At 51.8% G+C, this 25,413-nt stretch overlaps 1 protein-coding gene across 1 annotated transcript in view; it reads right to left on the reverse strand.

Annotated features, from left to right (window-relative positions):
- The window catches only part of NR5A1 (nuclear receptor subfamily 5 group A member 1), a 51,388-nt gene that overhangs the window by 9,452 nt on the left and 16,523 nt on the right, over positions 1-25,413 (reverse strand). Inside the window, exons 4-5 of the mRNA XM_073314187.1 lie at positions 7,377-7,496; positions 4,789-4,936 (exon numbers count right to left, since the gene is read on the reverse strand). Coding sequence (XP_073170288.1) covers positions 4,789-4,936; positions 7,377-7,496 — 268 coding nt within the window. The remainder of the gene's footprint in view (positions 1-4,788; positions 4,937-7,376; positions 7,497-25,413) is intronic.

Genomic DNA, 25,413 nt, shown 5'->3' on the forward strand with positions numbered 1-25,413 from the left:
CCCTTATTATCCGCACCTACCCTAGGAACAGAGTGACAATTATAGGCAGGCAAACAGTCAGCCAGGTGGGCCATGGTCAGACAAAGCCAGCTCAACTCCACAGCAAGTGCAGCACCCACCTTTGCAAACAGGACTTAATTTCCTTGGGACTTTTGTTTGTCACCAGGAAGGGCAGGGAGGAGAGAGGGAAGTGGGAGAGGAGGAGACCACAGGGATGGAGGCCATGGGGGTAAGGCCTGGGGAGGAGGGAAAGGTGGGAGATGCCTCAAACCCACAGGGGTGATTCTGGCTCTGACAGAGCTGTGTGAAGGCTTGGCAGTGCCCCAGGCACTTCCCCCAGGCAGGGTCTCCAGGCCAGGGTGGGCACACTGGAGGACGCGTGCCCTGCGGATGCCCAGGCTGTCCCTGTTCTGTGGCTGAACAGAGGCTGTCAGTCCCCAGAGCCGCCCACCCACCCCTCTCACTCACCAAGGCGAGTGACAGAGAAACGCCGCTGGCCCCTGCCGTGCACATGCCAGGGGGGCAAGGCAGCCCCGGCAGGCGCTCTGCCTGGGCACGGGACCATAGCCAGGCGAGCATTAGACGCCTGCGGGATCAGTAGCAGCCTGCACCTGCAGCAGGCTCTCGGTCCTGTAGCTGCGTGTTGCTATGGTAACTGTGGCAAGGGGTGGGGTTTCGAGACGGGAGGCCAATGCACAAGCGAAAGGGGCTGGCAAAGGCTGTGGCAAGGCCCCCAGAAATGTGCAGGGCCAAGCAGGAGGGCCAGCTCTCCCAGCCAGTGGCTGCTGGGGATATTGTGTCTAGGTGAGAAGTAACTATGTGAATCAGCCTGAGTTACTTTTACCACAGACTCTGAGACGGTGGCTCTATCATGAGAAGTCTGCACTTCCCTGCCTTGCATTCCTCTGACGCCAATCCAGCGAGATAGGGCCAGTCCCTGCGCCAGGCTCTGTCAACACGGCTGTTTTGTAAAGGCCCTATCAGCCCGTTTGTTTCACTGCCCAAAACAGGCCCTATTTAATGCCGGATGGGGAACGAGCCTGCACTGGCCCCTGCATGCTGACCAAGGTGGGATCTTACCCACCACTTTCCTTTCGCCAGGACGACTGTTTTCTGGGGCTCAGGGGGAGAAAAGGACGTTCTGGGAAACACTCTGATGAAAATAAAAATATTTTTGCTTTAAAAATTTCTCTGTTGAGCTGCAAGCCAAGGGAGGCAGAGGGATGTCAGTATATTATCTGGTCATCTAGACTGTTAAGCTTTCTGTTACGTGTCTGTCCAGCGCCTCCCATGATGGGGCTCTGAGCCACGACAGGCCCTATTGAAGTAACATTGTCTAATGCTCCCCCTTCTCACCCAAGCGCTCTCTGAAGGGTTCGCCCCATGGAATGTATTCGTACCACCTGCCACATTAAAAATAACCAACTGTAGCTGTCGCATGGCCCAGTGTCATTCATGCAGCGGCTTTGCTGTACATGGATCCAATCCTGCAAACATTTCTGCTGGTGAATATTCGTTTCTCCTGTGAATAGCCCCACAGATATCTATGGGATTGTGTCCATGAGCAAAGTTAGTCTCATGCCTACACGTTCTCAGGATGAGGTCCCCGACGGGGCGGGAGAGCTGTGAATAACTTCAGCCTGCAAAGCCAGCTCTCATTGGCCTCATTCAGTTCTCTCCTCGCAGCTCACCTCTGCTGCGATCCCAACACTCACTCAGCAGCTGGTGCACGGTGACTGCTGCTCGTCACACAGCTCAGACCCAGCGGGCTGTCACCGGGTGCCTGCCTTCACTGCTAAGCTGCATCCACCTGCTGTCTTTCATTTTATACGGCCAGGGCCATCTTTGTATTATATGCCTGTATACAGCTCCTAGCAGGATGGAGGCCTGAGCCCTGGCTGGGTGTCGAGACGCTACCGCAACACAAATAAATACGCACAGAATGAGGAGGGATGCCAGGTGCTGAGAGGGGCACAGAGCACTGGCCAGAGACTGTCCCGAAGCCCTAATACGCTCACATTACAGCCCCCGAGCCTGTGCAATTTCTTGCTGCTGCAGCAATCTAACCAGCCGCTGTTCAGCCCAGGCTGTGCGTGGCCACTCCTCCCCTGGGAGCGTGATGCCCTGCTACAACACTAGCCCCTGGAAAATACCACAGTGGGACGAGCCTCTGGGAACTCGCGCGGTTGCAAACAGCCCCGGGTCTCAGGCAGAGGTGCTGCATCCCCAGAGAGGGATTTGGGGGGCAAAGGCGAGGAGTCGTCATTTGATTTGTGTCCCTCCTTGTTCTTGATAAAATTACAAGCTATTTTACAAAGGTTTTTGCCTAATTAACTTTTAGCGCTTTGGCTGTTGCGGGCTCAGCAGGTTTATTTTCAGCATGTTTGTCTCTGGCGCTCCCTTTAGACTCTACATTGTAATCACCACACTCCCCTCCCACAGACTTACAGATAATGACAGGTTACAGTGATTTTTGTGTGCGGCTCTGACCAGGGCTGGTGAGAGCTTCCCTTTAGTTTCCACCACATCAGAGAAGCTTTGAATTGGGCTCGGCGACTCAGAGAACGCAGCGGGGACGTGCCCACTGTCCAGCTGCACCCGGCAGGTTCCTAGACATCTAGCAAACCTTAGGGGCAGGGGGACACGCCAAGACCTGTCATCTGTGCTGCTACCTCTGGTCTTTACCGCCCCAGAAAGCCATCATCTACGGAGCAGCCTGCATTACTGAACAGGAAGAAGCATTGGCCCTCTGGAACCCTTTGGCCCTATGCCTCCCCTCTGGGGCCCAGGCCCCCGGGAAAGCCAGTGGCTCTTTGCGCAGAGAAAGCTAGAGCCATGAGCAGAAGCCCTCATGGTATACAGCACCCCAGGGAAGGCCCAGCCACTGCAAACCTCTGGCTGCTATTAAGGATCCCCTCAAATAAAGGCTCTTCTCTTGATTTCCAGCATGGCACCCCCCTCCCTCGATGCAAACGCTGCTTCACCCATGTGCTCATTTCATTCCATGTCTTCAGTGCCCAATGCCCATCACCTCCGGCTGCCGCACGCTTGTCCACCTCTGAGTGCCTCTTGCCCTGCCATAGTGGTGGTCGGTTAACACCCTGAGTGACCCTTTGTACAGTGCCCTGAAGGCAGCACAGCCCTGGCTCTGGCAGGCCACACAGGCCACGTGCCCTCTGTCCAAAACGCTCCAGCACCTGCTGATCCAGGAACTCCCAGCAGAGACCCTGGCAGAGCTTAGCCCTCGTGGGGGCGACACAGGGGAGAGCTGGTCTCAGCCAGCCAGCAGGACTTAAACATTTCTGAACAGCGCCTCGCACTGAGCAGGCAGAAGCGAGCAGGAGCCAGGGGATTGCTCAGAGCAGCTCACCCCAAAGCAGCTCTGAATCCCCGGACACACATCAGCAGGAGCAGAGGGGCCTCATGTCTCTAGAAACCAGGCTTCTGATCTCTAGCTATTCCGCCCTGACAGGAGCAGCCCGCCCTGTCTGTATGTTTCTCCTGGCTCATGGTGCCTGAGCATTCCTCTGCCCCATGAGCAGCGTAGGGACCCTCTAGCCCACCAAGGCATCCCCATAGCAGCTGGGAGGGCGCTTCCCAGTGCAGGGTGACAGAGGGGCGCGAGTGTGGTCAAGGTGGCAAGGGCAGTGGCTTGGGCTGGCCACCCAATTATGTATGCAGGGGATCGGCGGGCTTGTAGTCAGTCAGCTAGCCCACGCCAGTGCCCGTGCCACTGTGCTATGATTTTTAACAAAGACAGCTAGCCCATGTCTGTCTCCCTGCACTGAGACACATGCTCTCAGTGCTGGGCGGACATACCCTGGAGGCTGTGTTTCGCCAAGCTGAGATCCTCTGCCAGGGGAAGATTAGATCCCATATCCTGCTGACTGCCTTGCTCCTGTGTGCATCTCTCTGTCACTCCCCCGAATCTCTGCTACCCCTTCGCACTGCAGAGAACTGTTACTTAGCACCTGGTGATTTGCAGCTTGACCCCCTTCTCACCACAGTGAGAGATCGCTGGCCATCAGACAGCAGAGAGGTGTTCAGGGAGGATTTTCAACAAGGAGGCACCAATGTGTCTGTGGTGCAAACTCCTTATCTCTGGAGGGGTTACCAGGAGGATGAAAGGCTTCCACGGGACACACCGTGAGGAGGTGCAGTGAACTTAAAAACAAGTCACATTCTGTCTGGATACAAGCTACAGGATACTAGTCATGCAGCCTCTTTGTGCCTCACTCCCCCTGTGAAATGGAGAGAACCATACTCCCTTTCTCCCCCTCTTCATTGTCTCTTTGGGGCAGGGGACTGTCTTTTACTATCTCTTCACAGAGTGCTTGGCACTATGCGCCCTCGGTCATGGCAGGGGTCTCTCGGTGCTCCTGGGCCACAAGTAAATAAGAACAGTCACTAATAACAAAAAGAAAAGGAGGACTTGCGGCACCTTAGAGACTAACCAATTTATTTGAGCATGAGCTTTCGTGAGCTACAGCTCACTTCAGTACAACTTTCCACAGGATGCATCCGATGAAGTGAGCTGTAGCTCACGAAAGCTCATGCTCACATAAATTGGTTAGTCTCTAAGGTGCCGCAAGTCCTCCTTTTCTTTTTGCGGATACAGCCTAACACAGCTGTTACTCTGAAACCTGTCACTAATAACAGCTCTCCATGCTTCCACCAACCGGGCACAATGCGAGAGAGCAGCTGCTCCGCCTTTCCCTTTGCTAGCTTTGCGTTCCAATGTCTCCCCAGCGGCACGCTGCAGAACTCAGTCCCTTCTGGGGCACTTACCGAGACTGAAGAGTATCAGGAACTTCAAACACACAAACTCTTGTCTATCCACCTGGAGCGCATGCAAGTGTAGGACCAGTTCTTGTGCCCTCAAGACCAGGTTATTCAGGTTGGATCCCGCTTGAGCCGCGATTGTCGCCATCTCCACCTGAAAGCAAAGAAGGAAGCCGGGCTCAGCAGCCTGGAGCATCACACCCTGCAAGGGCCTGAGGAGCGGTGCGAACCACACTGCAAGGCACTGAGCAGGGTCGAGACCCCACCGTGTCTCTTAGCTACGCCCTGCCTGTGGAGAGGGCACGAGCTGCTCATTTTAAACCCCCCGCCACGCTCCTTGCCCTAGGGACCGCAAATAGCCAACACCGCAGTGGGTCTGGAGGTGGACTTGAAAAGACTCCTCTCGTGAGATTCACCCCCCAGCCGAGGAGCCAGCACAAGGTAGGACTTTGGTAGTGCCTAGGTCTTGTACTAGCCCTCTACACCCTAAGGGTGAATACACCCGAAGTGACTGAAACAATAATGGTACTGGCAGGACAGGTGTCCTCACAGTGTCCCCCACCGCCGTAAGACTGGCTGAGTGGGATTTAGAATTATTCCAGCTCTCTGGCTGGATTATCACAAGGAAATGGCAGTGGAGGGAAGGGAACAAACTACTCCTTGGCAGGGTTTTCAGCTAGCCAAACTATAGCTACAGGGCAGCTTGGCTGCATGCACAGACCGTAGGTGCTGGAACTAGGGGTGCGGGGGGAGCTGCCCCACCCACTGGCTTGGAGCGGTTTTCATCACATACAGGGTTTACAGTTTGGTTCAATGGCTCTCAGGGGATGGATGTCCCTGATTCCCAGGAGGGCAGGGAGCAGCAGCCAGTTCTGGCTTGTGGCTAAAACATTACAGGACAGAGGCAGCAAAACTGTGGAGTCAGGGTGAAATTCATCCCTGGGTAGCCAGTATAAACCCAAGAGACTACTTAAGTCCCACGGCATCACAAATGGTGCTGCACAGGTCCTCTGGACAGGGTGAATCTCACTTCAGAGAATAAACAGGGGTAACTTGGAGACACACAAGAGAAAATAGCAATCTTCTGGGTTATTATTTGTTCTAATTTGTGTTTAAAGAGGGAGCTCTCACTGCACAACAGCAATGCTGTCCTGGGAATAGCTGGAAGATCAGGCTGCGATTCTGGGGAGACTTTGTTCCCATGTTCCCTGCAAAATCTACTATTCAAACAGAGCTGGTCTGTTCTCACACCAATTTCTGTAAATACAGACATGACTGTTGATTTTTCTTATGAGAAACATTTTGCTCCAAACCCAAGAATTCTCCCCTGGCTGGAAGGCAGTACATGCCGGCCGCCTGCGCTCCGGGGATGGCTTGGGTCTATCTACAGATCATTATTTCTCCCCTTGTGCAAAAACAATTCCGGAACCCAGCAAAAACAAAACACCAGGCATCTGCTTGGGTCAGCCTCAGTTCACGCAGGAGGAGGGACAAGACAGGAGGGCCTTCATTAGAGGGAAAGAAGTAAGACAAAAGTCACCCATTTTTTCTTCCCAGTTTGGGCTCCGTGTAGCTGAGATTGTCTGAAACTACGGAGATGGATTTTGGTTCCCATGGGCTCCCTTCCTGGAGTCTGAAGTTCAAGCCAGCCCCAACATTTAAAGCCAAGCAACCAAAACTGCCCAGGCTGGCCTGACTTCACACTACAGCCCTGCAAAGCCGCTGAGTTTCCAATGGCTGCCACACAAAACCAGTTAGCCCATAGACTGCAGAGCCAGGCGGGCCACGGCCCGACTGCTTTTTGGCCAGGCCAAACCTGAGTGTGACCCTGTGCACCATTTCACAAGTCCACTCACTAAAATTTGGAGGGGGTGGCTGCATGGGCTGATGGGCCGGGGGGTTAGATTGCTTGGGGGAGGGGGAATTTCAGAGCAGGGGAGGAGTCAACGGCTCCCCCACTTTAAATGTTGCCCCGCAGCCCCCTGAATTGGCTCAAGGCTCACCCAAAATTCTGATCCTAGAGAGATGCCACCAGAACCACAACTAGAGCAATGAAACACACTTAATAACAACAGATTAACCAGCAGGCACATGGTGCCTTTCATGTGCTTTCCTTTTGGATTAAAAGAATTGGTTCTGACCCAGCGAGGAAGCAGTGGAATTTCTGATTTCAACTGGGTGAAAACAAAAATGGCAAAGAAAAGTGACTTTTCATCAGTCTCATTTGGGAATAAATGGTGAGAGAGGGAAGATTTTCCTTTGCAGAAATATGGCAGATTTGCAGATCCTGAAGTGAACAGAAGGATGGACTGGGGCAGCAGCACAGTTACAAATCAGGAAGGAACTGGCCCCCATATCGCCCGGCTCTGGTTAGTATCCCAACACATGGACAAAGGCACAGGGCCTGCTCCCCTCTGATGCTTCACTCTTTGTGTCCATCAATCCATCTGCAACAATAATGCAGGCTCACTATTAGCTGTGCTGTCCTGACCCTTTCATGCCGTTGTTCGACTTAGCAATGCAGGAATTGCAGGGGAAAGGTACAGTCTGCTGAAACACTGGAAGGCTTTTCCCATCAAAGGAGAGGACATTACCTCCTGGCCTGTCACAAGCAGCATACTGTGCTCCTTCCCATGTTGCACCTGCCTGTAGATATGGTCAAATACCAGCAGCTCGCTCCAGCAGTTCTGCAGCAGTTTCATCTGATCGCCTACCTGAAACACAGTTGAAAACACAGCCATTAAAACCTCTCAGATCTGCTCACAGGCTAGGGACCTGGCAACACACAATGCAGAAGGAAGGTTGGACTTGGATGCAAAGTTGTCAACGGATGAGGTCTTGGATGCTTTTGAAATGAATGAGCTCCCCCCACCCTGTCCGGTGTCTCTGAGGAGAAGCCTGCATCAGAGTTCCCTCTGCTCTCTGACATACCCCCTTTCCCCCGGCTCATTCCTCAAGCCCTTCCTGTCAATGCCAGTCCATGGCCCATTAAAGCATTGTGACAGTAGTGTGATCAAGCGCACTCCTGGCTCCTGTCATCGGTGACAGGTTGAATTCACATTGTCAGCTGCAAAAGCCCATGTATGAATCAATGTCAGATTTGGTGAGAGCCTCAGTGAGCTTCCCACATCTCACCATGCTCCCGCAATAATGCACAAGAAGCATGTGTTGGAGCAGAATAAGGCAGTTCAGCAGCAGAGGCAGCTCCCAAAAGGGCTTTCCTCATGTGCCGTGATCCCCAGCAAAGCCGAGCAGTCGGTCAATTTCCCTTAAATGCTGTACTGATTGGACTGTACACAAAATGTACAAGGCTGTTAACAGAGAATTCCCCCGCCCCGCGCAGTAGCATTGGGTGAAAGAGCATAGCTGGAGCCAAGGTGCATGCCTGTACGTACACCGATAGATAGAAATGCACACCTTAGCTCCATCTATGCAGACTCACCTATCACTACACACATATATTTATATATGGTTTTGAGTTTTCCAGCTATGTTGGGTCATGGTCCACACTCTACAGCCAGGGCGCTGGAGAGGTATGGGTCTGCATGTGTGTTTGTGGGCTGTTCTGCAGTGCCAAGATGGAAAACAAACTGGTGGACCAGAAAGCATTTTACATTTACCAGCTGGAAGAGGGGAATGTAGAGCAATTTGAATGGAGAAGCGAAATGCAGTTCTCAAAAGTCAGACAGCATGTTACCAGCACAGAAAGGCAGGCTGGTCCAGCCATCAGGGCTTTGGACCATTTCAAGCTGTGTGGTTCTGGTTCAGTCAGATGAGTTACTTCTTCAAGGAATTAGAAGCTGCCCCAAAGGGCAAACAGCAAAGAGTAAAGGGCAGGTGTTCAGCACAGCAGAGTTGGGGAAACAAGAGTGGTCTTGTCACTGAAAGAGACACAGCAACATCTTAGCATAAGGAGTTAGTTTGGCACGGCCTCCCTTTAAAGAAATACATCAGCTAGCTGCACCCTGGAATCTAACCCAACTCCACCTCATGCAGCAGAGTATGGCAAGAGGCTGTCTGCCAGCAGGATGCGCTGTTCAGTGCCCTCACTACATTATGCACAGTTGGATTAGTTGGACACTTGATAAGCTGAAGCGCTCTGTGATGGCAGGGCCAAGTTTTGCTGGGAATAATTTCTGTTCAGCAATTATCTAATGAAACATTTGACCAGTGTTACCCTGGGTTAAAACAGGTCAGGTGCGAGATTTGTACCTTGTTTTCTGAGAGCATATGTGGAGAGAAGCAGCATTTAGCCAGCTTGGTCCCCATGGCTTCTTGGTACTCCTGCCTCTCCTGAACAGCGTTTCCATGGAACACAATCGGTGCCAATTAATTAAAAAAACCCATCTTTTATGTCTCCGCATGGAGATTGACAGAGTCAGGGGAGAGGCAGAAATACCCCCGAGCTCTGGAGTTTGATGCAGACAGGAAAGCCCCTGGCGTGTCATTTTCGGCAGGGGCTCTCTCATTTGGTGTGTGCAGTCTATCCCAGCATGCCTGGTGGCACGTCGCTATAGACATGTCTGTTATCACTACATAGGCACACATAAAACAGGCTGGATTAGACCCCGGGTCCATCTAGTGCCCCCATTTTGCGTTCGCTCTTCTGGGCCTGCGTGCCCCCTAAATCCCACAAGAACCCCTTTGAGTGCTCAGGGGGGCCAAGACTGTGTCAGCTGTCTGCACAGGGGTGAATTTCACCCTCTGTTCACAGTGAGTGCTGGCAGGACAGGCAGTGACTCTGCGGGGACACAGCAAGATACTTGCACCAAGCGAATTTAGAATGTGTAATCGCCAGAATTCACCTCTGCCTTTTGCTTACCCAGTCAGGGAACAGACACTTATATAACTTGTACAGCCTGTCAAAAGAGCTCCAGTTTCAAGCAGGGACTACTGAACTTTTCACAGCTGTCCAGCCTGCCCGTTGACTGAAGCATGTTCAGCTGAACCACGCAGGGGGTATTTTCCAACCTGCCGATACATGTGTGGAAGTTGTGATCTGCTTGTAAGGCAGTCACCAAACAGGAAAGAGCTAAAGCTGATAAGAGAAATGTTAACTGCAAACAGCTCATTCCACTCCAGCTAAGGCACCTGTGCTGTGTTCCCAACACTGGTGGGGTAACTTCACAAGCCACATGGAAGGTGATAAGTCACTTATGTGCTATGTGCCTCAGTTTCCCCACCTGTACCATACATAGTATGTAAGAATACCGCTCTTCCTTCTCTCCCTCACAAGGGGGCTGCAAGACTTAACTACCATTGATAGCAATGCTGATAAGGCCTCCAAGATAGACAGGCTCAATAAGAATACCCAGCGGCTGCATTCTACCTGCAGTCTGCAGAGGTGTGTCTCTTCTGTACTGTGTCTGACCAAGCGTGCTGTCAGTGCTCAGTGAACACTCAGGATACAGTCCTGGGAGCTCCTCAGACGAAAGACGCTACAAGATGCAAAGGCACGGAGGACATGGCAAGTTGCATTGCACCAAGGAAACAGAGACCCACCCGGTACAGGAGAGGGAAGGAGCCAGCCACTGTGCAAAGCAAGCACCAAGCTGTATTACGGCCACCCCCACACCGCTTCAAGACAAGTAAGCTTGTTTCATTCGCACTCTTATCAGCACTGGTTTGCCTCCATAAGGCAAGAATCTAACACAACCTGTGCACAAATCTTTAACAAAATGACTCTTGGACGCAGCCCTTCGCCCAAAGCTGCCCGGAGCGAGAGAATGCAATGTTGTTATTTTACACAAAGGCTTTGTGTCTCTCGGGATGGAGCTTTGGCTACTTTTTAAATGAAAGAATACAGTGTCCATCCTTCCCTTGCCCAGGAATGTGGGGTGGAGACGGCCCGTTTTGGGGAGTGTCAGTCCTGAAACGTATTTTAATTCACTGACTCCAGGCTGGAGTGCATTCTGCAGGCAGGCCTGGGGGGTGCCCCGAGCTCAGGGAGGAAATGCAATCCGCACCTTCAGGGCAGGCAAACCATATTTCCGGCTCCAGGACTTGCAAACTGAAGTGACCTGATTTCTTTCCAAGTGGCCTCTGCCTCTTCAGAGTCTCTTTTCCTGGCTCCAGGCATTCTTCCCAGCTGCTGCCATAACATGAGCAGACTGCAAACCACAGCAGCCAGCTTCCACAATAAAAGCCAGGTAGCGCCGATGCTGTGAGGGACCCCATTTTCGGCATGGGGGCACCTCTGGCTCCTTTGGGACTGGTTTGCCCCCTATTCCTGGTCACGATTTTACACAATGTCGAGAGACAGGAAGCAGTAATGAGGCTGTCTCTGGGCAGATCAACAGGGACAGGAGCATCTGCTCACAGCTGCTGAACAGAGAGGGGCTCCTCACTCACTCCTTTAACAGAGGAGAGAGGAGAGCTAAACCCGAGGGCCAGATGCTTAGCTGATGTGAATGGGTGTAACTGGGCATCTGGTCCGAAAGCTGCAGCTCCCAACAATCCCCAACAGTCCACAATTAGGTCCCACCTCTGAAGCTGGACTTTGTGATTTAGGCCCACTGCTAACTGTGATCCAGTTCTACGCCCCGCCCACAGACCCCCCATTCTCTCAGCCGGCATGGGACAGAGCAGCCCGGGTTGCAGAAATCAGGTATTGAGCGACCAGATGCCACCTACTGAGAACAGATTCCACGTTATTATGTTTAGAACCATATGTCTTTTCTGATATATATGGCATTAGACGGGAATGTATCCAACCAGCCACATGCCACAGACAAGGATCCTTCTAAGGGATCAGAATAACTGTAATAACTAGTCCCCTTTTCAGGTTCAAATGAAAATAAATGTCCAGTGCATCAGGCACAAAATACAGCTTTTGTATTTAAAAAATTACAAAAACTAATACAAATGTTTTCATGATTTAAAAAATAAATAACAACTGGAACAGTTATTAGTTTGCATTTTAATGTATCCCCTCCACTCCACCCTGGATTTGAAGCCCAGACACTGCTGGCCAGGCAAAGAGAGAAAATAAACAACATCCGAAATAAAATGCAAAGTTGGGGGTGTGTGTGTGTTAATTCTTTCATCGTGATGACGTGAGGTGACGTGCTCAGGAGATGAGATTGCTGCACAGACACCCTTTAATTCTAGGAAATCTGAGGCCAGATTTTCTCACAAATTCTGCTCCCATCTAGGCACCACGAGTGTTGCCAACTCTTGCAATTTTTATCCACTCTGTTGTGATCTTTGGTGTTTTTCAGGAATCTTCAAGAGCCAGGGGAGAAATGAGAATCTCGGCTTTCATTTAAAAACAAAGTAGAAGGTTCTAGCCCTCATGGAGAAAAGCCTAGAAATGGGGGCTTTGCTGACAAAAAAACCAGAAGGCAAATAAAAAGACCCCCACATTTCTTGTTTAAAAATCTCCTCAATTTTAAGCCAACCTCATGATTTTGGGCGGCTTGGCTCAGGATTATTGCATGATTGGGGTTGGCAAAACTGAGACTTTCAGACACTATAGAGAACAAAGAGGACACCGCCCCCCCCCCACACACACACACTGTTCTCTGTGGGAGATGCTGGGTGCTGGGCTCTTTTGAAAATCTGGCCACTCGAGCACAGAGGCCAAGGCAAGGCCATGGAGCAGCAGCAGCGCCCCCCCCCCCCACACACACACACTGGCCATAGCTCGCTGCCTGTCACACTCACCAGCCACTGTGCTGCCCCTGATGCAAAACAAGCAGCTTTGAGCAGGGGAAGTTCCCCGGCTCCTGGCGCTTTTCCCTTCTCCAGCCCCTCCCCTCCACACCCTCCTCCCCCATCCCTGCCCCCACCACCACCTCCCCAGCCCCCTGCCAAGCCTCCAAACATGCTCCTCTCCCATCCCAGCAGTCCCCAGCCTCACACTGCTTCCTTGCTCCAGCTGGCCCCAGCTCCTCATGCTGCCCACGCAGAGCCAATTCCTCACTGCTCCCAGCCCAGGTGTGGCCCATCCCAGCTCTCCCTGCTGGCTCCTGGGAGAAGTCAGGAATCAGCAGCAAAGTGAGGTGGATCATTCTGGTGCGGGGGCTGAGACAGCTGGGGTGGGCTTCCCCAGGGTACCAGTCTGCCCTGCCTCCTACTGGCCACACACTCTCCTCCCCTGGGGCTGCAGCCCTAGGGCCTGGATCTGCGCTGGCCAGCACTTTGTGCGCAGGGAGTTCAAACACGCGCCGTCAGGTTTGGCCAGTCTCGGACAGGTGCAGAGAGCTGCACAAGGTGCTAGGCAATGGAGAACCAGGCCCATAGCAACCACCGCTGGGGAGCAGCCAGAGGCTGCAGGGTTAACTGCTATTCTGCATCTCTCTCCCTGGGCACCCCTACTTTCAGAGGGGTGAAGGACACTGAAGAAATGTTGCTTTGTTTTAACGTGCAGGAGGGGAAGGAATTCTGCCAACATCTTACCACACTTTTCTCCATCGTCAGCCCAGCTGCCAGGGCCTGGGTTAGCAAATCACCAGGATTTGGGCAGTGAGGAGAGAGGACGAAATAGCAGAGCTGGATCCTGTTTCGACCCGTCAGGGTAACAGCAGTAAGGCACCTGCGTCCTGCTCCAGGTCATCAGCCCTGCCTCCTGCTCTCTGGGAAGCAGGTATGAGTCACGAAGGCTGGAGCGTTCCCAGCTGGGTGCATGTTGAGGGCAGAGCCCTTTGGAAAACCTGGCCAGAAGTGTCACGGTGAGAGCTGCTATTGAAAACACTATTGAAAATCTGGACCCTTGTCTTGGTGCCTAGATGAGTCCTGAGCTCTTCTGAAATCCGAGCCCCAGTTGTGAGTGCTGAACCCCTGAACCGCTGGCTCTGAGCTCTCGTGAACATCTGGCCTTGTGAGACAATACGCTGTTGTCAGGGGAAGGAGGAATGGGAGAATTAGCAGAGGATGCATGAACCTCAGGAGTTCCAAGTTTTGTACTGAACCTAGAACTTGTGGGGTTTCAGTGGGTCCAAATCTAACAAGCCAAAATGAGTTTCCCCCTCCCTTTTTCTATAGGCTGATCCATCTGGTAGCATAAAGGATCCTGGTTCTAAATGATTTTGTGAGTGGCTTTCAATCCCTATAGAGAAGCCACCCTCATCTTATCCATCAGGAGGGAAAGAACCACATGTTACTGTATGCTGTGGTCTACCAAGCGCTGCTGAGCACTTTGGTGTGAGATAAGAGAGAGGAAAGTGTATCATGAATATGAGGAATACCTCCACAAAGAATGAATTCAGGTCTATTGGAAGGGCCTTGCAATGCCATTGCGTTTGCTGCTTTTAATAGAGGGAAGACAAATGCAGTGTCATGGAACTGGATAATAATATTGTCATTCTGCTGAAAGGGCTGCAATAAACTAGCGCCTGTAGATTGCAAAGGGAATAGACATCAGACAAGAAAGAGCGTTATGGTTTCTGTGCCCAGCAGCCTTTGCGAATTACCTGGGTTTCTTTTTGATATGCTTTGGGTGAAGTTAGAGTTCAGGAGAGAGGGACGGACAGTGCTGGGTACAGACAGACAAAGTGCAGGAAGCCTTTCCTGGCGCTTCCTCCACACTCAGCATTGACAGTGCAGCTGGATCCTCCTGCTCTGGCCCCTCAGCTATTCCAGCCATTGACCCCCAGGCCCTTCTGTCTATGCAGCTCAGACTTGCTCTGCAGCCCCTTGTTTTATTCCAGCTCTGCTGGTGTCCCCGGAATGCACAGCAAATTGTGCAAACCTTTGTTGTGACTGTACATGGACCCAGAGGGCTTGGAAGTGGGGCTACCAAACTCCAGGATTCAGTCAATAAAAGCTGTCCATCCCTATTAAATACATTGTGAAAAATCAGTGGGTATCTGGCTGCCCCATCACATGTGCGCTAGTGCTGGGAGGTACCCACTGCCCTTAAGCACTCTAGTGCTGCAGAGTGTAACCTGGTGCCTGCCCTTCCTTTGGGGCAGGGCAGAGGGAGGGTGGAACTAGCAGCGTTGCAGGCATGGCTGATTGACCCCGAGGAGGCGTGTCTGCATTGCAGTGTGGTTATGGAATCACCACACCATTAAAACCTGCTTCGGATTTGCCATGTAAGTGGGATTGAAATGTGTTTGAACTGGGTCCCGGCATCTCTCAACAGCCTTGAACTCTGCAAGGCAATAGCACAGTTCAGACATGGTTAAAAGAAGTTTAAATCCCATCTATTCTGCAAGATCAAACTGCATCCTACCCATGTCATGCACTACCAGGTTCTAATGGGATAGGGCAGCAGGGACAAAAATCACAATTCAAACTCTGAACTCCCAGCATCAGTGTGTAAAGGCTCCTTTCCTTGGCTTTCCCCCTTGCCATTGAAACATGCCCATTGACTTTGGACCATCAGCTCCATGAATCTCAGTTTTGGGGCTTTGCTTTGGTATGTCTCCATTACAGATACAAAGGGTAGAGCTCCACAGAGAGATCATCTCCATAAAACCTGTGACTTATCAATGTCCTCTAACAAGAAGAGGACTCTTAATGGATGGCCATTCATAAAACAGAATCCGTCAATCATTTCTTGCGGAGATGACATGTACACACATACTCTTCTAAAAGCTAAGCAAAGAGTTTTCCTATTTAATGTCAATGCTTTTTAATCAAGTACTTTATCAAGGACCTAACACACACTATCTTTAGAGAACACATTCTTCATTTTAAAAGAAAGCATCTAACTTGTTCACAAAACCCAGTAACGGACATTCCAAGACCTGGCGATCACCCCAGCTGCAGCATCCACAAGAAAATTCCCTTATGATTAAATAAGGTTTTCTTTTGGCATGATCGGAGCTCTACATAAAAATCCATTTACCTGTGATAAATGGTCTTTAGAATAGAGAGGGCTGGAGAGACAGGGCAGAAGCTATTTCAAAACATACAACATAACAAATTACCAGAGACCTGGTGTTGCTATTAAGAGGCACAAATTGTTTAAAGGTCTAGGCAACATGGTCACCTAATACAGTAACTTGTCACTACTAAAAGTCTGGGGTCAAGCTACTAAAGCTTATATAGTGAACAATAAAAATTCCCTAGCAGTTCTTCATACTTCCTGAGAACAACATGAAATTTCAAAGCCTTGAAAAATATTCAGCTTCATGAGTTATCTGAAGGGACTTTAACTAACGTGTCTAACAATTAATCGTTTTCCTTTAAACCCATATATGAATCTGACATGGAATTGTCGACGAAGTGCCTAGATCAGCATTCTGCATATTCTTTAGCATTAAGTTGCAAGGAAGCTGCATGCTTCTGCATGAACATGACATGAAGATGGAAGATGCATTATAGACACATTGCCTCACAGCGCTAGACACTGGTGCTGGTTTCCCCATCCTGGGCTGTCTAACAATCATTGAAAAGGTCTGGGCAGTGAAGCTCGTACATGGCTCAGTGACACAGGCTCACATTTTCAGCACGTACCTAAGGCTCTGCGGTCACACAGCAAAAATTACATGCCAGCGCCCCGCCCCAGGTACGGCTTCAGAAAGCCATGCCCAACATTTCCATGGGCGTTAGCCACACGTTCCTGCTTTTCAGGGGAGATGTGCAGCATCCAATATGCAGTGGCTGGGTTGCAGCTCCTTTCACCCATGCCATGAGATAAGCCCCAAAGCTCATTGGCTTTCCTTTGCCCTACTCCACATCCCATCTTTCTCGTTTCCAGCCCAGCCTGGCTTTTCTCCTTTCCTCCTAATCCTGCTCTGGCTCGGACAGGCCTCTCTCTCCCAAACATGCCTCCCACCCTGTGAATTCCACCTCCCTTCCTCTTGGCCCTACCTGGTCCCAGGTCTGGCTGTCTGCCTTGCTAGGGCTGATCTTTCTAAATCGCTCTGAGTGCAAGGAAGCCCCGGAACGTGGATCTCTGCAGATGCACAAGTGAGGCAGGACCGCAGGAAGGTGGGCACGAGGCAAAGTTTCTGGGAGCATTCAAGGCAAAATTAACCGAGTCCACGGAGTGGAGAGTACAGCATGTGCCCCTCTCCTGCTTGATGCAGGGGGAAAAAGGGACTAGCTGACCCACAATTGGCTGTTGAAGGCCTGTAGATCAGGGAGAGATTTCAGATTTTGCGAACCCCATCCCTTCCCAAGACTGGACCTGCCCGTGCTCCTCCCTTGAAGTACGGCTGACCTCAGCAGAGCTGCACTCAGAAATGGCTGAGTCCCAGCCCGGCCCCATGACTATGTCTTTAGCACCAGAAGCAGGCTGGGCAACGTACAGAGCAGGAGGACAAGGTTCAAGAAAGCTCCGGTGCTCCAGGCACTGGCATAGGCCTGGGGAGACCTGGGTTCAATTCCCCACTTTGCCAAAGACTCCCTGTGTGTGACACTGGGCAAATCTCCTGGTGCCTCAGTTCCCCCTCTGTCCAACAGCACTGACCTGCCCCACAGGATCAACGCAGCAAAGAGCATGAGGCTCTCAGATACTGTGGTGATGGGAGCCAGAGAAGTACCTCAGACAGGTCAGGTTCCCTCCAGAAGCATAATACAAACCAAGTGACATTTAGCAGAGGACGAGGCTGAGTCAAGGTCTCACTGTCTTCAGAGCCTTCAGCAGCAGCATCCCCCTTTTCACAGTTCTTGTCTCCCGATCCTTGGAACCCGCCTGGTTTTTCAGAGCAGACTCTTTCACTTTTTTAACATTGCAGAGGTTCAAGCAGAAGATAAGAGGGTCCTGTTAAAGCGGGGCTCAGCCCAGCCGTAAATCAGGAGCCAGAAAAGTGGCTGCACAAGGAATACATGCGGCCGAGTCCTTGTCCTGCAGGGAACAGCCGCAGTTCCTTCAGGGGCAAGCGCTGCCCCCTCTGCAGCGGGGAGTGGGCAGGTCTCGGGGGCTGGCTGTGCTCTTGCATACGGAACAGGCAGGTTCTGCTGGAGGAGGTGCGGCAACATTAGAACCGCCGGCGGGTCTCAGAGCGACCTCTGCCAGCGTTACACTTCAGATCCACACAAGTCTCCAGCACCAGCATCCTGCTGCCCTGTGACACCTCTTCAGATTTCTCACTGGAGCTCAAGGTCTCCATGAAAAGCTTTGCAGCTGGCACAAAAAGCAGAGGAGACAATGGCCTGCTCAGCTTGTGCTGTGAGCGCTGACCAAGCTCGCTCTTCCCAGTAGTGCGGGGGTGGTGCCGAAGCGGTAGGTGCTTTGCCAGAGTGCTCACGTGCCCACCCAGGGAAGCTTTCAGCAACCCCCCTTCAAAGGACAAGACCAGAACTTCTAAAACCAGAAGCACCGCTTTGCCCTGCCAAGCCCCAGTGCAGAGCAAGGTGCCAGGAAGTTCCTCTCTGGGATGAAATTTATGATTTTTAAAAGTCCGATTGCTGAGTTATTTTTCCCTCCTTCCCCCAGGGACTCGGGCACTTCAGATCCTTTCATCAAACAAAGGATGTAGATGGTTAAGTTTCATTTCTGTGGCGACATTGGAGGAAAACTTCATTGTAACAGAGAGAATTCTGACCCGCTGCATCAAATCACTGTACATGGAGCTGGCTTCTTTGGAAAGTGTACCGTAAATGGCTGACAACCATCTCTCACTTAAGAGCTGATGAATTCAAAGTATTTTTGCCAAGTGCTCTACCACCTAAATGTTCTAACCAACACCTTCAGATCTATTTGGTATAAAGCAAGAGTGACTTTATTAGTTTTGTAAAAGTTGGCTGCCTTTAACTTTCCCTGCACGTTCGAAAAGTCATATGGCTGGCAGAAATAATGCTGGTGCCAGATAAAACAAATAATCATTCTCATCCTGTTTTGCACACCTGTAGCACTTCCATGGCTGACAAAGCCCTTTCTAACATGCAGATAAAAGGTTTACACCACGCCTGTGAGGTAAGAATTATTATTTCCATTTTACAGCTGGGAAAATTGAGGCACAGAAAGGAGAAGTGGTCACACAGCTAGAGAGGGGCAGAGCCAGGGATGGAACCCAGGCATCCTAATTCCAAACACACTGAACCTGTTTTGGCCCTCGACTGTTCTCATCAGTGTCACCTGAGAAATAATATAACTCTGCTTTGGCAGGGAGTTAGACTTCATTTGTGCTGGGAAAGCATTTGCACAGCTATTGAGGATGGTGCTATGGAAGAGCAAAGTGTCATTATTATTAGAGCTGGTCAAAATATGGGTTTTGTGTCAGCTTTTTTGTTTGTTTAGGGTGGTGGTGTTTTTGCAAATTTTATGCAAAAAAAATTAGCTTTTCATTTATTTGCCCTTTTTTGCTCCCTTTCCCCATCTTTTCAAGTAGCAAAATGGGGGGGGGGAGGGAAGGAAGAAAGGGAGAAAAAAATGAAAAACTGAAAAAAATATTTTTGAATATAATTTTTGTTTGTTTTTCATCAAAAAACTGGAAAACATGAAACTAAAATGGTCTTTGCACACTTTTGTTTAGGAAAAAAAGGCCAGTTTTTATAAAAAAATGGTTTTGAACTAAAATATTTCCAGCTGTAATTATTTCTCAGGAGGGTAGTGGCACTCGTGGGACAAACCCAGGATTAATGCAAAGCCTTTGTTACATAAATTCTGGCCATGAATCTCAGTTTTCGTTCTGGTGAGTACCTCTCCCTGCCTAGGCAGCCTACAGGAAAGGTCCCTGATCCTACAGAGGGTCAAGCAAGGGTGGACGTGCCCAGAACTGTTCCCCAGATTTGGCCACTCAGACAGAATCAGCTGGGGAGGCGGAGATTGAGGTAACAATTACAAGGGTCAATTATTGGGTGCAGGTAGGAAGTGTCACCTTGCCAACTGAGAGGTGAGACAGTGGGCTCCTGCTCCGCCAGTAACTGACAATCCAAGCTCTGCGCTAGCGGAAGGTGTTAATGGTCAGACGCAGGTCCCTGCCCCCCGCCCCCCCGGTCAGATACCACAAGGACAGGCACCCTACACTAAAACATCGAGTTGAATGGCTGTTTCCTAATGCAAGCAGCCAAACGTGCCCTTTTAATCACCTGCAATAACTTTACCTGGATCAGAACAATGGCGCACAGGACCAGTCCATCCTGCTCCAGTTTGGGGCCAGTCTCCCACCAACACCATGTGCAACGGCTACCACCTGACAAGCCTGCTGAGCTCTGCCTCACAGTGGCCACGTCCTCAAAGGTGCTCTAACCACGCACCGTGCCCACAGCTCCCAAGGCCCCTCCCCTCACTATGGGGGCTCTCCCCAAAGGATACTGGTAGCCACATCTCCAAGGCTTTAGTGACTGCGATATCTAACACAACTCAGCAGGCAGAGACTTCATCTCCCCACTGGGAAAAAGAGACATGTCATGGCCCCTTGGTATTTCTATTTGCTCCTACTAGCATGCTGTCATTAGAGAGAGATGGGGCCGTGGGGGGAGAGACTGGCTGGCGACCAGACAGCGACCGTCACAAGGAATTGGATTGAACCCCAGTGCGTATGACGCTAGCCGTTGCTAGAGCACCATGAGGAGAAGGAGATTTTCGATAAGCCAGAAATGCTTTGGCCGGTAGTCAGGAGATGGGGGTCAAGATGACCCATGTATGTTAAAGCCAAAGCAGTAACCAGCTACAAATAGCTCACAAGCATGAAAAAAGAAACCTGTCCAAAAGGCAGACATGACGAGCGTGGCCCATGGCCATCCCTGCACCCTCGGGAACGGAGATTCCCTCGGGATTTTCCGCTGCTCCGTGACCCATCCTGGGAGGAAATAACTACCCCCTTCCCCTGGCAACCAGCACAGTTCCACTCCGGAGGAGAGCAGCAGGAGGGGGCTCAGAATCCTTCCCCCCACATGGAACCCAGCTCCTCGAGTCTCCCTCCATGTCCCCAGGGAGTCGAGTTTGGGGCAATGGATTCAATGGCACCAGATACCGCCTTCTTGCTGCATCAATGGACAGAGCTCTGCCGCCCATCCCAGGAGAGCCCTGGAAGTTAGAAGAGTTGCATGGAGTGGGGGTGGGCTCCAGCCCAAGGAAACATTCCCTCCCCTAGTGGCATTTCCCAGGGACACCAGCGATCTGGCTATTTCTGCAGCGCTGCTCACCACAGGAGCCCACAGCCTCGCGGCACTAGGAAAGCAGCCCAGCAAGCCATACGAAGAGAGGACCCATGTAGTAACATGCTAGTGCTTAGTGTCAAAGACCTGCCATTGTCCTGTGAATCAGACCCTCAGGAGCATCCCAGAATCTGGGCCCAGCTGAACCCCAGGGCTGGGAGCCAAAGCCCAAGGAGATTATTCAAGGGCAGCATTAGCAGAGGGCCCTGAAAGCACTAAACTGGGGGAATTATCCTTCTGAATCCAGAACAGTGTCTGGTTGAAGAACCTGCCCATGCAAGCTCCAGGCATCCCCTGTCACCTGCCCCAGCCTAGCCTTGGCAGAGTCCCCAGAGAGTCCAGCTTCACTGTGGCTGCCCCAGAATCTCTGCACCCTATACAAAATGCAAGTTCACCTCCCAGCCTGCCCAGCAAACGCAAGGGACCCGGGAGGGGAGCAGAGCCCTGAGTCTGTCTCTCAAACAGGCCACATTGTTTTATAAAACCTCAGCAAGTAGCAGAGCAGCCAATGGAGAGATGGTCTCCTCTCCTCCTCCAGGATGCTGCTGCCACGCTCCTCCCTGCCCCTTTCCCCATCGCCCCCTTGCTCCTTTTCCCTTTCCGCAAAAACAGGGAGTCAAACTGAGTTCTCTCCTCAGGCAGGGCAGAGCCAAGCGATCTGCACAGCCAGAGCTGCTAGTTCTCAGAGGCACCCTCCCTAACACAGTGCAACAGGGAGCTTAGGGTCTGCACAGGCTTGGACCCAGCCACCGCATGGCACAGCGCTTTGGAGAAGGTCGGATCTGGACCTAGACCTGGCTCTGCAGTGTGGGACCAGCCTGTCTGCCCAGAGACTAAGGAACCAGTCACGGCTGTGATTAGCGTCAAACCAAAACCTTCCTCAGGTGCTGCATCTCCCTGTCCTCAGGGTGTCTGCCCCCTCCTGGCTGCAACCAGGCTCCCCCGACAGCACATTTCAGGTAGGGCTTGGGGGTTCTGCCGAACCAAATGCAATTTGTTTAACCTTCCAGGCCTCTCACCTTAAGCTAAAGGTCACTTTGCCCTGCTGCCTGGACTTCCATTATAGATACATAGATATATTAAAAATTACATCTGAAAGGACAAAGTTGCCTGAGCCTCATGACCCGGCAAAATGTATTTCACCTCCCTTCCCATATTTTTCTTCTAACGAGTAGATGTTGCAAATCTTCTCTTGAATCTTGACACATCTCATCTAGCCTCAGTTAAAGTTTGTATTTATGGGTGTCAGCTCTGACCTCTTCCACCCCAGCTCCCTCGCCGACCCTCTATAAACAAGCAGGCCCCCAAATCCCCCTTTGTCGAGCGGCATTATTAGTCTTGCATCCGAAGGCCAGTGTAGTCCGTAATTCTCTGTCTGATGACACAAGATGAACACGGCAGCATCACTCTCCCCAGCAGATTGGCAGGCCGGCCCTCATTTGTCAGTGGCAGACTGACAGAATTACTAGCCCTTAAATGAAACGATATATCTGGGACGTTAAATCTGTTTTCATTCTGACTGCCCCACACCTCCAGGTGGACGTGGCGTGTGAACTGATGTCCAGAGGCCATTAGCCCAGCTCCCCCTCCCACAGCCTTCACAATAACACAACTACAGCCCCTGGGGAGTGTTTCCAAGGCCCTCCTCCACCCCGCGGCCACACTGCGCTGAGCCAGGGCCTGCTGAGGCTCCTGAGGGGGAAATAATTAGATAGAACCATCACCACCTGTAGAGAAAATACCTCCCCCACCAACACTTCGCAGGCCCATAGCGGCCCAAAGCCCCCCTCACCACCACCACCCCCGCATTAGTCTGCCCAGTGTAACAAGAGCCTACACCAAGGAGACAAGTCTCTAAAGCAAATTGGGCCTGACCCTCCTTTCCCAGGAGAGTGCCTCTGCCTGCCATGGAGTTACCCCACTTCACGCCACAGGGAGGGAGTGAACGGAGGAGCATCTACTTGGGGGTTTACAAGCTGCCCTTCCATACACGCCAGGGGGCAGGCTCTCCAGCCCAGCAGACCATGGGGTTCCCTACAACCCCGCCCCCTACATCCCAGGCAGACATTGGAGGAAGAGGGGGCAGAGCTCAGAGAGGTAGGTGCCAGCTCCCATTTTGGGTGTGTTGGCCCATCCCACCCCGAGCCTGAGCTGAGCTCGGGCCTTGAACCCGGAAACTCAAGGCCAAACAATCTGAGTTTGGGTCAAACAAAGAGGCCTTGCCTGGCTCCAGTCTGAAATGTCAGCCAGCCCAGGCCTGCCAGAAGCTCAGCCCCAAGCTGCCCACAAAGAGTGTGTGCATTCAGGCCAGCTGCTGCACCGCAGCCGCTCCGCAACCTGTTCCCGTGCCCAAGCACTGCTCCCTGCGCGCCCTGGGCTAGTAGCACCAACGCCCACTTGGGCAAGAGGCAACAAGGACACAGTCTGCATCTTCCCCCAGACAGCAGCCCCATAACAGCCCCACAAAGGGTTCTGCAGCAGGACCAACTGCCCTGCACACAACACACAGTCAACCTGTGGAACTCCTTGCCAGAGGATGTTGCAAAGGCCAAGACTATAACTGGGTTCAAAAAGAACTAGATAAAGTTCATCATCAATGGCTATCAGCCAGGCTGGGCAGGGATGGTGTCACTAGCCTCTGTTTGCTAGAAGCTGGGAATGGGTGACAGGGGATGGATCACTTGATGATTCCCTGTTCTGTTCATTCCCTCTGGGGCACCTGGCACTGGCCACTGTTGGCAGACAGGATACTGGGCTAGATGGACCTTTGGTCTGACCCAGTGTGGCTGACTTAGGTTTTTATGTTCCTTACAATGGAGTGGTCCCAGGCAGACAGAGCGTTATTGCTGTGCAGACCCTCCGCTCTGTGCACGGGCTTGTCAGTAAGCAATGCTGATAGTTTAGCTGATCGCCATATTTGAGGCCAGGAGGAAATTTTCCCCCAGGGCAGATTGGAAGAGGCCCTGGGGGGTTTTTGCCTTCCTCTGCAGCGTGGGGCACGGGTCACTTGCTGGAGGATTCTCTGCACCTTGAAGTCTTTAAACCACGATTTGAGAACTTCAATAGCTCAGACATAAGTTAGGGGTTTGTTACAGGAGTGGGTGGGTGAGAGTCCATGGCCTGTGTTGTGCAGGGGGTCAGACTAGACGATCTTAATGGTTCCTTCTGACCTTAAAGTCTATGAGTCTATGAAAGCCCTGCACGCTGCTCACCACCGCACTTCTTTATACAAACACCTGAGCCAGGAAGAAAAAGGCGTAGAGCTCAGAGCTCAGGCCATGCCCAGCACCACCCTCTGGCCAAGCAGCTCTGCGATAGGCTGAGTTGGTTTTCCTGCGCTTTGTCCTGTCCCAGCACTGGCTGACTCCCCTGTGACTTCTAGAGCTTTCTGGAGCAAAGTGTCTCAGGGCTTCCTAAAATCTGTCAGGGTCAACAGAGCAGTTACAATTTGATTGACCCAAATAGAAAGGGAGCCGGTCTGGGAGAAAGGGAGACAGACAGACAGACAGAGCGTTCCCCTTTATGACTAGCAGCCACTGTGGGACTGATCTAAAAGGAAGAAAGGGCTGGTGTGTAGACAGGAGCTGCACTCTCTGACCCTCTCTCCCGGGGAGTGCTGGGGTTAACGTGCTGCTCACCAGCCACCTTGAGTTGGGAACTGCAGCCTGCTGTGTATTTACTTGGGAAACAAGCCCCTGGTCTCTGGAAACAAACCATCCAAATCACCAGCATTCAGGGCTGGTAATAGATGGGGAGGCAGACGTGTCTCCCCTCTGAAAATTATTTTCCAAGTAAATGCAGCGCTGGCATCAGGTGCTGGACTGACAGCTGGGGGGGGCAGACTCCTCTCTGACCTCAGCTCTGCGCCCCCTTTCCCTGCAGCGGCAACGCACTGTTCCAGAAGCCCCATTAACAGCCCTGAAAGTCCAGCTTTTGTACTGGCACAAAGAACTGTACTGGAACCAGAAGGCAGTTCGCTTGAACAGGGACGGTCTGTTGTCCCTCACAAAGCAGGTGAGAGGCACCTGGCTTCACGCAAAAGTGACTACTGGCTAAGTGACTTGCCCACGGTCACACAGAGAGTCTGTCACAGAGCAGGGAATGGAACCCAGGCCTCCAATGGCTCGTGCCCCACACCGCTAATGAAAGGCTAATACAGCTGGGCCGGGAGGGACAGGCATCTCCCATCCTCTTCCGAGACCTCAGAGGGGCGGGGCAGGCAGAGGTGAACGGGAGAGCCGTGGAGACCACCTCAATGGCTAGCAGAGATTCCCCTGGAGCTCAGAGACCTGAGCTCTATCCCAGCCGGTGATGGTGTCACAAAGAGACGGCCACTTGAGGCAATGACGAGCAGACCCGTATGTGTCCCTACCCCGGGGCAGCTAGGCCTCACCCCCTGCTTTCTCAGTGGTGCGTTCATTCTGGGAGTTATCTTTGAACTACTAGTGAAAAACAAAATGAAGTCAACGGTTTGTTAAATAGCAGCTCTTCCCTGAGCCTGGTGACAGCCCCTGGGACCCTTTGTCCCAGAATCGTCTTCCTCCTTTGGGTCAGAGACGCGCAGGCGTGCTTAGGCTGCGGCTCCCTGCTCTGAACCAGCCATCCCTCACTGAGATCCCAGCACAGCTGGGC

The sequence above is a fragment of the Lepidochelys kempii genome, chromosome 16 (assembly GCF_965140265.1).
Source record: "Lepidochelys kempii isolate rLepKem1 chromosome 16, rLepKem1.hap2, whole genome shotgun sequence".
Lineage (NCBI taxonomy): Eukaryota > Metazoa > Chordata > Testudines > Cheloniidae > Lepidochelys > Lepidochelys kempii.